At 36.2% G+C, this 15,425-nt stretch overlaps 1 protein-coding gene across 2 annotated transcripts in view; it reads left to right on the top strand.

Moving 5' to 3' along the window:
• TOPBP1 (DNA topoisomerase II binding protein 1) overlaps positions 1-15,425 on the top strand; it is a 78,766-nt gene that overhangs the window by 27,045 nt on the left and 36,296 nt on the right. For both annotated transcript variants that reach the window (XM_032630538.1, XM_032630540.1), the window contains 2 exons: positions 11,126-11,469; positions 12,114-12,286. In XM_032630538.1, coding sequence (XP_032486429.1) covers positions 11,126-11,469; positions 12,114-12,286 — 517 coding nt within the window. The remainder of the gene's footprint in view (positions 1-11,125; positions 11,470-12,113; positions 12,287-15,425) is intronic.

Here is a 15,425-nt window from a genome sequence, read left to right as displayed (position 1 = left end):
CAGGAAACAAAGAGGGAAGAAAAAGTCTCTTGCCTCTTTGGCAGGTCCAGACTTTTTCCCGGACTCCCTCTCAGTTAGCCGTGGTGCACGAACCGCATCAGGCTGTTTTCACGCTGCCAATCCTCTCCCTGCGCTCCGACCGAAGCCCGAGCCTCAGCTCCCAGCCCCGCTTGCCCCAGCGGGTGAGCAGACAAGCCTCTCGGGCTGGTGAGTGCTGGTCGGCACCGATTCTCTGTGCGGTAATCTCTCCACTTTGCCCTCCGGACCCCTGAGACTGTTCTCTCCTCCACGGCTCTGAAGCTCCCCCCACCCCGCCACCTGCAGTCTCCACCCGTGAAGGGGCTTCTAGTGTGTGGAAACCTTTCCTCCTTCATGGCTCCCTCCCACTGGTGCAGGTCCCATCCCTATTCTTTTGTCTCTGTTTATTCTTTTTTTTTTTTGCCCTACCCAGGTACGTGGGGAGTTTCTTGCCTTTTGGGAGGTCTGAGGTCTTCTGCCAGCGTTCAGTAGGTGTTCTGTAGGAGTTGTTCCACGTGTAGATGTATTTCTGATGTATCTGTGGGGAGGAAGGTGAACTCCACGTCTTACTCTTCTGCCATCTTCCTCCTCTCTCTGGGTATTGAGTTTTTAAAAATTGTGGTAAAATATGCCTAACATAAAATTTACCATTTTCACTATTTTTAGGTGTACAATTTAGAGGTACTATATTCACACTATTGTGCCACCATGGTTACCATTCATGCCAGAAGTTTTTTATCTTCCCAAAGTGAAACATTATAGCCATCAAATAGTAACTCTGTATTCCTACCTCCGCCCAGTCCCTGGCAACCACCATTCTATTTTCTGTCTTTGAATTTGCCCATTCTAGGTAGCTCATATAAATGGACTCATACAGTATCTGTCCTTTTGTGTCTTATTTCACTTACCATAATGTCCTCAAGTTTCATCCATGTTTTAGCATGTGTCAGAATTTCATTCCTTATTAAAGTTGAATAATAGTTCCTTGTATGTTGGAATTGTCTCTTCCTTTCTGTTGATGGACACTTGAGTTTTCTCTGTGGTTGGCTTTTGTAAATAATGGTGCTGTGAACGTTGCTGTACAGGTATCTGTTCAAGTCCCTGCTTTCATTTCTTTTAGATACAGTCCCAGAAGTGGAATTCATAAGTCATATGGTAATTCTATGTTTAATTTTTTGGGAAACCACCTTGCTGTTTTCCACAGTGGTGTACCACTTTACATTCTCACCAGCAATGCACAGGGGTTCCAGTTTCTCCACATCCTTACCAACATATTGTATTTTCTGCTTTTTTTTAATAAACATCATCCTAATGGGTATGAAGTGGTATCTCACTGGTGGTTTTGATTTGCATTTCCCTGATGATTAGTGACATTGAGCATCATTTCATGTTGTTATTGGCCATCTATAAATCTTCTCTGGAGATTCAATTGGGTTGATTTTTTTGTTCCTGAGTAGTAGGAGTTCTTTATGTATTTTGAATATTGATCCCTTATCAGATATATGATTTGCATATATTTTCACCCATTCTTTGGGTAGCCTTTTCACCCTGTGTTCTTTGATGGACAAAAGTTTTAATTGTGATGAAGTCCAGTTTATCTATTGTTTTCTCATTGCCTGTGTTTTTGGTGTCATAATTAAGAAATCATTGCCAAATCTAATGTAATGATGCTTTTCTTGTATGTTTTCTTCTAAAAGTTTTGTAGTTTTTATTCTTTAGGGCTGTGATCTGGGTATTATGTACTTTTCCTCTGCTCATTAGAATTATTATATGGTTTTTTCTCCTTGGTGTGGTAAATTGCATTAGTAGATTTTACATTGTTAAATCAAGTTTAACTTCTTCTGGATATGACATATTCATCTTTTTTTTACTGTGTTCAGTTTACTAATATTTTATTTAGGATTTTATCTATTCGGTGTGATATTGGCCTATAATTTTCCTTTTCCTGTTGTCCTTGTTGGGTTTTGTTATTATTGATAAAATGGATTGGTGAGTTACTTTTTTTTTTTCTTTAATCTCAGTTTATGTACGATTTTTTTTTTCTTTAATCTCAGTTTATGTACGATTCGAGTTCCCTTATACTTGAATGTGTGATGAAACTCATCTGTCTAACGGCCTGGTCTAACAGCCTGGCCTGATTTTATAGTACGGATTTATTTAATGGATATGAAACTATTTCATTGTTCTATTTTTTCCTGAATAAGTTTTGGTAAGCTATATTTTCTAGGAGATTTAAACACCAGTTTCATTAGTCTTTTTAACAAACCAAGTTTGATTTTTGTTTTTGTTTCATTAATTTATTGTCTTACTCTTTTTTTCTTCTCTTTTTTCTTCTGATTTCTTAAGTTGCACGATTTGTTTTTTTGTAGTCTTTTTATCTAAGTGTTTTTGTCAGTAGATTTCTCTGAAAGTAGTAACTCAGTTATATTTCAAAAGATCTTTTATGTAGCATTTTTGTAATTGTTCAAGTCTAAATATTTTCTAATTTTATCATATCTTTGGTCTATGAGGTGTTTAGAAAGTGGTTTTCATAAATGTTCTTCTGTGCCTCAGAAAAATAAAGTGTACTTGTCATCTCCTTTTGCAGGGTGGACTTGGTGGTGGTGGTGGTTGATTGGGTTTTGGTCGACATTTTCACTGAAGGCATTTCCCTTTAGTGTTTCTGAGTGGTAAGGTATACTCTGCCCCACGTCTAATTTGTGTGAGATCAGAGGCTTGACTCCTATCCCTCTATGTGATATCCTTAAATACTAAGGGTATAGGTCACTGCCAAAATAGATGTTAATCGTTAGCTTTAATAATCACTTAATGATCTGAATTCATGCTACTACTTCATTTTTAGCCCTTGAGAATTTCTCTTGCTTTCTTGTAAACTCAGCTATGTATTTATAAGGATACCTTTAATATTTCATCCTGTATTTTAGGTGTTTTTAGTGAGTGGGTTTTGAATATCTAGCCTACCATATTTCTAGAAGGGCACTTTCAGTATTCTTATTTTTTTATCCACACTGTTTCTCTTCATGGTGTACTGCAGAATTGACTTTTGTCAGACCACTTGCTTATGCTTTAGTAGTGTATCATATCAGATCATCCTAATTTTTTAGGATGTTCTAGTATAAAGAAGCCGCAGATTGACTGGAAGTAGTTTTATGCATTATCCTTCAACAAAAGTACTTGCTGGAGGCAGGCAGTTGGTTTCTCAAACCTTCCTTTCTAAAGCAGCTAGTAGTCTACTGACTTTGAAAGGATTTAGTGACAGTAAATCTCAGTGAATCCCCAAGCATCAAATTTAGAAGAATGTAATCAAGTATTTTCAGTTACCTCTTAAAACAAAATTACTTTTGATTGAGAGAGCTTTTTCAATAATAGTCTTGTCAAAAAGCTTATTATTATTCGGTAGTCTATTGGGCTACCGAATGACATCTATTTGAGAAAGGGTTTTATTTCTAAAATAAATGGGAAGAACTACTGTAGAACATGTTAATTTATTCTGAGTCTTTAATAACTTCAGGGTTTTACTTATCATTTATAAAACTTAGTATTTCTAGTTTGTTTTTATAGTAGTCTAAAATTCCCCTGGGCTTCTTCCTTCTTCCTATCTCACCACCTATATATAGACATCAAACAAAGTTGTTTTTTTCCTCCTAGATGTGATTGTGAACAATTCTAATGGCAAAATATTTTGTTTTTACATTTTATATTAGAAATATCTATTCTTAAAACTACTTTCCAAAATGTTTTATAGTATCATGTTACCTTTATTTCCATCTAAGCTTATTCATTCTCATACATCTCTATAAATTAAAATATACTGTTATCCCTTATTCCTTATAATATGAAACTGAGGGTCATAGAGTCTCCTGACCTACTGATCAGTAATGCTCTAGACAAAACTGCTTCTTCAGAGTGTCAGTAAGAGCAATTTAAATACTTGTATTAAGTAGGAATTAAAGTATATATAAACAGTAATTAGTTTAAAAGTGAAAATGATCGTGTCTATTGGAGATGAAGATAGAAATAAGAAGATGGCACTATAACATAATGTTATGGACCCTGGAGTCAGACAGACTTCGGTTTATATCTCATTTTTGCCACCTAATAACTGTATGACTTTAGGTAAGTTACATAACCTCTTTAAGCCTGGTATTCTTCTTGAAGAAAGGGTATAGATACAGCAATAGAATGAGCCTAATAGTATCATGACCGTTAATTACATGCATGTAAAGCACTTAGGCACAGTGCCTATATAAGTAAATGTTAAGAATCCTTGAATACCTTCCAGGCTTGTTGGAATCCCATGAAGCAGGGCTTGGCAAACTGTTTTTGTAAAAGGCCAGACAGTAAATATTTTGGGCTTTGCCAGCCACATTCTGCCTCTGTCACACATTCTATTTTGTTTTGCTTTGTTTTTGCAACCATTTAAAAATGTAAAAACGATAATACACAGGGCATGGGCCCACTTTGGCCTCTAGGCTGTAGTTTGCCTATCTCTGCTGTAAGACATTACCCTTCAACACAGCACCACTAGAGTTTTCAAAAACATACTAAGTTTTTACCTCTTAAACTTTTAGCATTGATTTCATAATATTTATTGCATATTAGGGAATGCTTTTTCTTTTTATACAGCAAGTCAGTAGAGCAACTGCTCCTAATCTCTTTATTTTTTTTAATTTAATTTGATTTATTTTATTATACAGCAGGCTCTTATTAGTTATCCATTTTATACATATTGGTGTATACATGTCAATCCCAATCTCCCAATTCATCACACCACCCCACCTCCACCCCCTCCCCGCCACTTCCCCCCTTGGTGTCCATACGTTTGTTCACTGTATCTGTGTCTCATTTTCTGCCCTGCAAACCGGTTCATCAGTACCATTTTTCTAGATTCCACATATATGTGTTAATATATGATATTTGTTTTTCTCTTTCTGACTTACTTCACTCCATATGACAGTCTCTAGATCCATCCACATCTCTACAAATGACCCAGTTTCGTTCCTTCTTATGGCTGAGTAATATTCCATTGTATATATGTACCACATCTTCTTTATCCATTCATCTCTTGATGGGCATTTAGGTTGTTTCCATGTCCTGGCTATTGTAAATAGTGCTGCAATGAACACTGGGGTGCATGCATCTTTTTGAATTATGGTTTCTCTGGGTGTATGCCCAGTAGTGGGATTGCTGGGTCATATGGTAATGCTATTCTTAGTTTTTTAAGGACCCTCCATACTGTTCTCCATGGTGACTGCATAAATTTACATTCCCTCCAACAGTGCAAGAGGTTTCCCTTTTCTCCACACCCTCTCCAGCATTTGTTGTTTGTAGATTTTCTGATGATGCCCATTCTAACTGGTGTGAGGTGTGATACCTCACTGTAGTTTTGATTTGCATTTCTCTAATAATTAGTGATGTTGAGCAGCTTTTCATGTGCTTTTTGGCCATCTATATGTCCTCTTTGGAGAAATGTCTATTTAGGTCTTCTGCTCATTTTTAGGCTGGGTTGTTTTTTTTTAATATTGAGCTGCATGAGCTGTTTATATATTTTGGAGATTAATCCTTTGTCCATTGATTCGTTTGCAAATATTTTCTCCCATTCTGAGGGTTGTCTTTTCATCTTGTTTGTAGTTTCCTTTGCGGTGCAAAAACTTAAGTTTCATTAGGTCCCATTTGTTTATTTTTGTTTTTATTTCCATTACTCTAGGAAGTGGATCAAAAAAGGCCTTGCTGTGATTTATGTCAAAGAATGTTCTTCCTATGTTTTCCTCCAAGAATTTTATAGTGTCTGGTTTACATTTAGGTCTCGAATCCATTTTGAGTTTATTTTTGTATATGGTGTTAGGGAGTGTTCTAATTTCATTCTTTTACATGTAGCTGTCCAGTTCTCCGAGCACCACTTACTGAAGAGACTGTCTCCATTGTATATCCTTGCCTCCTTTGTCATAGATTAGTTGACCGTAGGTGTGTGGGTTTACATCTGTGCTTTCTATCCCGTTCCATTGATCTATGTTTCTGTTTTTGTGCCAGTACCATATTGTCTTAATTACCGTAGCTTTGTAGTGTAGTCTGAAGTCAGGGAGCCTGATTCATCCATCTCCATTTTTTTCCCTCAAGACCACTGTGGCTATTTGGGGTATTTTGTGTCTCCATACAAATTTTAAGATTTTTTTGTTCTAGTTCTATAAAAAATGCCATTGGTAATTTGATAGGGGTTGCATTGAATCTGTAGATTGCTTTGGGTAGTATAGTCATTTTCACAATATTGATTCTTCCAATCCAAGAACATGGGCTATCTCTCCATCTATTTCTATCATCTTTAATTTCTTTCATCAGTGTCTTATAGTTTTCTGCATACAGGTCTTTTGTCTCCTTAGGTGGATTTACTCCTAGGTATTTTATTCTTTTTGTTGCAGTGGTAAATGGGAGTGTTTCCTTATTTTCTCTTTCACATTTTTCATCATTAGTGTATAGGAATGCAAGAGATTTCTATACATTAATTTTGTATCCTGCAACTTTACCAAATTCATTGATTAGCTCTAGTAGTTTTCTGGTGGCATCTTCAGGATTCTCTATGTATAGTATCATGTCATCTGCAAACACTGACAGTTTTACTTCTTTTCCAATTTGTATTTCTTTTATTTCTTTTTCTTCTTTGACTGCCGTGGCTAGGACTTCCAAAACTATGTTGAATAATAGTGGTGAGAGTGTATATCCTTGTCTTGTTCCTGATCTCAGAGGAAATGCTTTCAGTTTTTCACCATTGAGAATGATGTTTGCTGTGGGTTTGTCGTATATGGCCTTTATTATGCTGAGGTACATTTCCTCTATGCCCACTTTCTGGAGAGTTTTTATCATAAATGGGTGTTGAATTTTGTCAAAAGCTTTTTCTGCATCTATTGAGATGATCATATGGTTTTTCTTCTTCAATTTGTTAATGTGGTGTATCAAATTGATTGATTTACATATACTGAAGAATCCTTGCATCCCTGGGATAAATCCCAGTTGATCATGGTGTATGATCCTTTTAATGTGTTGTTGGATTGTTTACTAGTATTTTGTTGAGGACTTTTGCATCTATATTCATCAGTGATATTGGTCTGTAACTTTCTTTTTTGTAGTATCTTTGTCTGTTTTGGTATCAGGATGATGGTGGCTTCATAGAATGAGTTTGGAAGTGTTCCTTCCTCTGCAATTTTTTGGAAGAGTTTGAGAAGGATGGGTGTTAGCTCTTCTCTAAATGTTTGACAGAATTCACCTGTGAAGCCATCTGGTCCTGGACTTTTGTTTGTTGGAAGATTTTTGTTGTTGTTGTTGTTCTTGTTGTTGGAAGATTTTTAATCACAGTTTCCATTTCATTACTTGTGATTGGTCTGTTCATATTTTCGGTTTCTTCCTGGTTCAGTCTTGGAAGGTCATACCTTTCTAAGAATATTTCCATTTCTTCCAGGTTGTCCATTTTATTGGCATATAGAGTTGCTTGTAGTAGTCTCTTAGGGTGCTTTGTATTTCTGCAGTGTCTGTTGTAACGTCTCCTTTTTCATTTCTAATTTTATTGATTTGAGTCCTCTCCCACTTTTCTTGATGAGTCTGGCTAATGGTTTATCAATTATGTTTATCTTCTCAAAGAACCAGCTTTTAGTTTCATTGATCTTTGCTATTGTTTTCTTTGTTTCTGTTTCATTTATTTCTGCTCTGATCTTTATGATTTCTTTCCTTCTACTAACTTTGGGTTTTGTTTGTTCTTCTTTCTCTAGTTGTTTTAGGTGTAAGTTTAGATTGTTTATTTGAGATGTTTGGTTCTTTTTGAGGTACAATTCTATTGCTATAAAGTTCCCTCTTAGAACTGCTTTTGCTGCATCCCATAGGATTTGGATTGTCATGTTTTTATTGTCATTTGTCTCTAGGTATTTTTTAATGTCCTCTTTGATTTCTTCAGTGATCTCTTGGTCGTTTAGTAACGTATTGTTTAGCCTCCATGTGTTTGTGGTTTTTACGGTTTTTTTCTCTGTAATTGATTTCTAATCTCATAGTGTTGTGGTTGGAAAAGGTGCTTGATACTATTTCAGTTTTCTTAACTTTACTGAGGCTTGGTTTGTGACCCAAGATGTGATCTATCATGGAGAATCTTCTGTGCACACTTGAGAATAAACTGTAATCTGCTGGTTTTGGATGGAGTGTCCTATAAATATATCTGGTGTATTGTGTCATTTAAAGCTTGTTTTTCCTTATTAATTTTCTGTTTGGATGATCAGTCCATTGGTGTAAGTGAGGTGTTAAAGTCCCCCACTGTTACTATTTTTATTAATTAATTAATTTATTTTTGGCACATTGGGTCTTCGTTGCTGTGCGTGGGCTTTCTCTAGTTGCGGGGAGTGGGCTACTCTTCATTGCGGTGCACGGGCTTCTCATTGCAGTGGCTTCTCTTGTTGCAGAGCATGGGCTCTAGGTGCACAGGCTTCAGTCCTTGTGGCACATGGGCTCAGTAGTTGTGGCTCACGGGCTCTAGATAGCAGGCTCAGTAGTTGTGGCGCACTGGCTTACTTACTCCGCGGCATGTGGGATCTTCCTGGACCAGGGCTCAAACCCGTGTTCCCTGCATTGGCAGGCAGATTCATAACCACTGCACCACCAGGGAAGTCCCCCCACTATTATTGTGTTACTGTCGATTTCCTCTTTTATAGCTGTTAGCAGTTGCCTTACGTATTGAGGTGCTCCTGTGTTGGGTGCATATATATTTATAATTGTTATATCTTCTTTTTGGATTGATTCCTTGATCATTATGTAGTATCCTTCCTTGTCTCTTGTAACATTTTTTGTTTTAAAGTCTATTTTATCAGATATGAGTATTGCTACTCGAGCTTTCTTTTGATTTCCATTTGCATGGAATATCATTTTCCATCCCTTCACTTCCAGTCTGTATGTGTCCCTAGGTCTGAAGTGGGTCTCCTGTAGACAGCATATATATGGGTCTTGTTTTTGTATCCATTCAGCGAGCCTGTGTCTTTTGCTTGGAGCATTTAATCCATTCACGTTTAAGGGGATTATCTATTATGTATGTTCTTGTTACCATTTTCTTAGTTGTTTTAGGTTTGTTTTTGTAGGTCCTTTTTTCTCTTGTGTTTCCCACTTAGAGAAGTTCCTTTAGCATTTGTTGCAGAGCTGGTTTGGTGGAGCTGAATTCTCTTAGCTTTTGCTTGTCTGTAAAGCTTTTGATTTCTCCATGGAATCTGAATGAGATCCTTGCCGGGTAGAGTAATCTTGGTTTTAAGTTCTTCCCTTTCATCACTTTAAATATGTCATGCCACTCCCTTCTGGCTTTTAGAGTTTCTGCTGAGAAATCAGCTTTTAACCTTATTTGAGTTCCCTTGTATGTTGTCGTTTTTCCCTTGTTGCTTTCTATAATTTTTCTTTGTCTTTAATTTTTGCCAATTTGCTTTTACTGTGTGTCTCGGTGTGTTTCTCCTTGGGTTTATCCTGTATGGCAGTCTCTGTGCTTCCTGGACTTGCGTGGCTATTTCCTTTCCCATGTTAGGGAAGTTTTTGACTATAATCTCTTCAAATATTTTCTCGGGTCCTTCTTCTCTCTCTTCTCCTTCTGGGACCCCTATAATGCGAATGTTGCATTTAATGTTGTCCCAGAGGTCTCTTAGTCTGTCTTCATTTCTTTTCATTCTTTTTTCTTTATTCTGTTCCACAGCAGTGAATTCCACCATTCTGTCTTTCAGGTCACTTATCCATTCTTCTACCTGTTATTCTGCTGTTGATTCCTTCCAGTGTATTTTTCATTTCAGTTATTGTATTGTTCATCTCTGTTTGTTTGTTCTTTAATTCTCCTAGGTCTTTGTTAAACATTTCTTGCATCTTTTCAATCTTTGCCTCCATCCTTTTTCCAAGGTCCTGGGTCATCTTCACTATCATTATTCTGAATTCTTTTTCTGGAAGGTTGCCTATCTCTACTTCATTTAGTTGTTTTTCTGGGGTTTTATCTTGTTCCTTCATCTGGTACATTGCCCTCTGCCTTTCTTTTGTGTTTGTTTGTTTTTGTTTTGCGGTATGTGGGCCTCTCACTGTTGTGGCCTCTCCCGTTGCGGAGCACAGGCTCCGGACGCGCAGGCTCAGCGGTCATGGCTCACGGGCCCAGCCGCTCTGCCGCATGTGGGATCTTCCTGGACCGGGGAACGAACCCGTGTCCCCTGCATCGGCAGGCGGACTCTCAACCACTGCACCACCAGGGAAGCCCCCTCTGCCTTTTCGTCTTGTCTGTCTTTCTGTGAATGTGGTTTTAGTTCCACAGGCTGCAGGACTGTAGTTCTTCTTGCTTCTGCTGTCTGCCCTCTCCTAATCCCTTTATTTTTAAACCAGGACTTTTCCAGTGTATAACACCCTGCTAGTGTTGGAAGGTCTCCTGCAGAGGCAGGGGGTAGCTGTGTCTCACCGTGAGGACTAGGACATTGGCAGCAGCTGCATTTTCATTATTGACATTTATATTTTAAAATATCTATGTTTTTTTCTTCTACTACCCATTTATAAGCCAACTTTATCCTGAAATGAAATTGTTGAGACTGTTGGGTCCTTGATCAGTTGTTTTCTTAAGAATCTGTATAGAAGCTAAATAGCTCCAATTTCATTATAAAACTTTTTAGAAATTTTTGAAAGGGAAGTAACCATAATTCTCTTATTATTGCATTTATTCAGTTATTTCCATGTGATGGGCTTGACCACTTAGGCCTGTTGCTTCCATTTTTTCCTTAATGATATTTTTAAAATTCTGTTGTGAATTATCTGAACCAGTTTCAGAACTCAAACAGGCCCATGGAGTTATTGGAGCTTCATAATTTTCAACTAATTAGAGTTTTCTATTACACTAGTAATACTTAGATTAGTAACATGATTGCTGTTGTCCTAGGATAGTAATACTGATAGCACTCCTGGGAACCCAGAGAATGGGATGGTTCATATTCTTTCTTCATTGTATACTTATAAAGCCTTAGTTTTATATGTGTGGTCACAGTTCTCAGGTTCCATGTTACCTTAATATCCTTACTAGGAAATAAACTTTATAAAATAAACTACCTGTTAGAAAACATTTCTTTTTCTGTTCCAGTTGAAGTTGCACAGTCTGAAGTTGGGCCCTTTAATGATTCTGCTCATGTGGAGCCCCTTATTGATTCTACTCATATTTCTCTGCAAGAAGAAAACCAGTCTTCCGTCAGTCATTGCCTCCCTGATGCTTCTACAATTACTGAAGAAGGTTTATTTAGCCAAAAGAGTTTTCTTATTTTAGGTTTTACTAATGAAAATGAATTTAATATTGCAACTATCATAAGAGAAAATGCTGGAAAAATTGTGTCACTTCAGAGCAGAGTTGTTGCTGATTATGCTGTGGTTCCTCTGCTGGGGTGTGAAGTACAGGCAACTGTGGGAGAAGTTGTTACAAATACGTGGCTGGTAAGAAAACACTGTAGCAGTTGAAATATAGTATTGAAGGATGTCTGAAACTAGGAGTACACATTTATTTCTTAGGCAGTTCAGTTTCAGTAAATTCGTATTTGGGTTTGAGCACTGTCTGGATTTTGCTTTTAACAATGCAAAGTGTAAATAATAAACTATGCAAGCTTCTTGGTCCTAATCCTGGTAGAATAGAGGGGCCACACCAGCAGTGTTCCTTCTTAGGAAGTTACTCCAGGTCATCTCATTTCAATTTTCCTAGTTTTCTTACTACCAAAACATGACATACACTTTTGTATTATTCCATCTTGTTGGCTTATCACTAATAATTTCATCATTGATTTATTTTTCAACTTGCAAAGAGAAAAAGTGATAATACATTGGAAGAAATTAAATTTTAAGCAGAATTCAATAAATTCGATGATAAATCTGACTGATTTTAACATCCTATATAATGGATTGGTGTGAATGTATTTCTTTAATGTTATAATTTTAAATGTGTTGAGAATGAGCATATATACACATTTATATGAAAGTAAAATTGGTTTCATCTAAACTAAAATTACTGTTACTGTAACTGAACCAGTGTTAACCACTAGTCACTTATTTCAGGTTGATGTTATTGTTTCTCTTGTTTTTGAAAGGTAACTTGTATAGACTATCAGACTTTAACTGATCCAAAGTCAAATCCTCTCTTCACACCAGTCCCAGTAATGGCAGGAATGACTCCTTTAGAGGATTGTGTTCTTTCATTCAGCCAGTGTGCAGGAGCTGAAAAAGATTCGTTGACATTCTTAGCAAATCGCCTTGGAGCAAGGTATGTAGTATTTTCAGTGTACCTGCTGTCTTGGTGTACTTTTTATTTGTTTTGACTTATAGAAGAGCATTCAAATTAGGATTTCACTGGGTGTCTTTATAATATTTATGAGGAGTGTGTTGCATATCTATGTGATGGCTCAAAGTGGGAGAGGGAGAATGCTGTTAGATGCCTGGCAAATGTTAAGGCTCCAGGTGTTAATGCTTACCTACCAGGAAAGGGAATATTTAAAGCTGATACGTGGGTCGTTATTGAGTGTTGCTTATCTAAGCATTATTTATTCCCTTCCATATGCCATCTGGCTGATTTATTCTTTTTCAGTGTACATTCATTGTTTTTCTGCAGTGCGAATGTTAAGCAGAAATAATGAATACTTTGGGAGAAAGAAAATGAATTTTAAAGTTCCAAAATCCAGATTAGCCCAACCTGTAAGTGAACTTTAATGGTGGCTGTTTAAAAAGGAAGTAGAAAACTCATTATATAAATAAATATAAATGAACTAAATTTTACATTAAAGGAAAAGTTCTTTAGATTATATCATTAAGCAGCACTTAAATGCTTTTAAACAAGAGACACATCTAAACCTAAATGATTCAGAACATTTGGGGGAAAAAAAAGATGGGCAAAGATATATCAAAAGAAAAGAGAGTGTTGCAGTTTTAACATCAGACAAGTTTGGATTCAAATCAAAAGGCATTAAACAGGAAAAAGAAGAGCACTGTAAATAAAGAGTGCTATTTACACTGAAGGTAAAAAATATGTATATACCAAATAGAGCATGACTACCATTCATAGAACAAAAACAGCAGGAAATTCAATGAGGAATCAGCAGAAACATTAATTGTAAGAGACTTTAATTCCCACCTTTTACCTCATGACAGGTCAAATGGAAAACAAGAAAGAATACAGATTTAAACAGCATAGTTAGCTATACACTCTAAAACAGTGACCATACCATTTCAAGCACCTGTGGAACACTCATAAACGTTGCCTGTATAGAAATTGGCCACAAAGAAAACCTCAGTAAGTTCACTGAAGTAGAAAGATTGGAGACCATATTCTGTAATCACAGTACAAAAAAAAAAACCCCAAATTAGAAATGAGTAGGAGAAATAGAAAATGAAAAGACTTTATCAATTCAGCATTTTAGAACTTTTTAGTAACTCTTGGTTCAAAGAGGAATTCAAAACCACTTTTAAGCCTAGAAATCATTATCAACCTGATAGTAACAAGCAACACCAGTGCCCACATTGCAACCTTAAAATACCACTTCCCACTAAAAGAAACTAAAGCTTAAAGACATGATCAGTTCTAGGTCTGGGGCAGAAAAGATACCAGTGAGTCTGGAACATTTTGTCAGAACAGAGAGCAAGTATTGATATATTATTGAAGACTAGTAGGAAGGGTTGTGTCAAAAGGACCTCCACTGGCCAAAGACAGGAAAAGTTGTCACTAGAGATAATAATAGCAGTGGATCCAGACACATCAAATAATGTTTAAATCATAACTTCATAATGGCACCAAACAAACTAAGCTAATTGGTCATGTTTGAAGGATGCTAGGAAACCAACTCATTATTTTGAAAGCTGGTAAATAAAGAGAAAGGATCAAGTATTTATCCTGCCTTTCCTATACAGTCTGTATCAGAGTACCATAATAATGGATAAGACGATTTCCCTTTATAGAAGTATTCCAACAAATAAGTGAAAAAGGAATGATAAGATTGTGACTCCTAATAAATGAAAGATTCTAGGCATTGAAAGCCAACAGTTAATCACATACTAAAGAGAAAACCAGACATATGCTTCCTTGTGAAGAATATGTCACCACCTTGAAGTAGTCTTAGCAAAATAATGAAACCTCAATCTAATAAAACCTAGATTCAACTACTGAATTATAGGAAATACAGAAGAATAACATGTTCTACTACAGCACAGCAATACAATCAGCAAAATCCAGACTCTGAGATAACTCTACATTATAGTGTCTTCAACAAGGGGGCAAGGAAAGAAGAGGGAACCTGCAAGATAAAAGACATAAAAAATTAAATGTAGTGTTTAAAGATGCACTATGTGATAAAACAAAAGAAAAGTAAGGAAGTGATGATCGTAAATATCCAAATAGTGGCTACTGTTAGCAAGGGAGGGAAGGGGGTTAGTAACTGAGAAGAGGCACGTTGGAGAGGTTCTGGAGTGACTGGTAAGATTCTGTCTTCTGACGTGGGTGGTTGATATAAGGGTTTTCATCTTATGATAATTCATTAAATTGTATATTTCCTTTTTTGCTGTGTTGTGTACTTGGATTATACCAAACAGTAAGCTTTTGGAAAAAACTGAAATTGTAACAAATAACAATAACAAAATATGGCAGCAGACTAAAGTGGTGCTCACAGGAAAATTCAGCAAAGTGGTTATGTAGAATATTAATATACAGAAGTCACTGACCTTCATATGTACAACCAGTTAGAAGAGCTAATGAAACAAAGGTCTCTTACTAAATCTGGAATAAGAGATAAACAACGTAGCAACATGATGTGGAATCTAAAAGAACAAAACAAAGGAACAAACAAAATAAAACCAAAATAGACTCATAGAGAACAAATTAGATATAGAGAACAAATTAGTAGTCACCAGAGGGGAAGGTGAAGGGGATTAACAGGTACAGAATTCCAGTCATAAAGTTAAAAAGTCATGGGGATATAATATTCAGCATAAGGAAAAAAGTAATACTGTACTAGCTTTGTATGTTGACAGATGGCTTCTATACTTTTGGTGTTGATCATTTGTAATGCATTTAAATGTCGAGTCACTACGTAGTACACCTGAAACTAATATAATATTGTATGTCAACTATACTTCGATTTTAAAAAAAATTTTAAAGGGAAACTTGGAAGAGCTACAGAAACTTGTAAAATGCTATTGAGGGAAATAAATAAGACTTAAACAGTATGAAAGATGTATCCGTTTTTGGACAGGAAGACTAAATGTTATAAAGAAATTTTTTAGAAAAGGCAATAAGCAAACTAATTCTTAAATTCAAAGAAAATATTAGCAAGCAGGAAAGTCATAAAAATTCTGAAATAGAATAGTTATTTAAATATATTTTGTAAACCTCACTAGATAAAATATGTGTCTGTAAG

Source organism: Phocoena sinus, chromosome 4, assembly GCF_008692025.1.
Source record: "Phocoena sinus isolate mPhoSin1 chromosome 4, mPhoSin1.pri, whole genome shotgun sequence".
Taxonomy (NCBI): domain Eukaryota; kingdom Metazoa; phylum Chordata; class Mammalia; order Artiodactyla; family Phocoenidae; genus Phocoena; species Phocoena sinus.
This window is presented reverse-complemented; position numbering and strand designations above follow the sequence as displayed.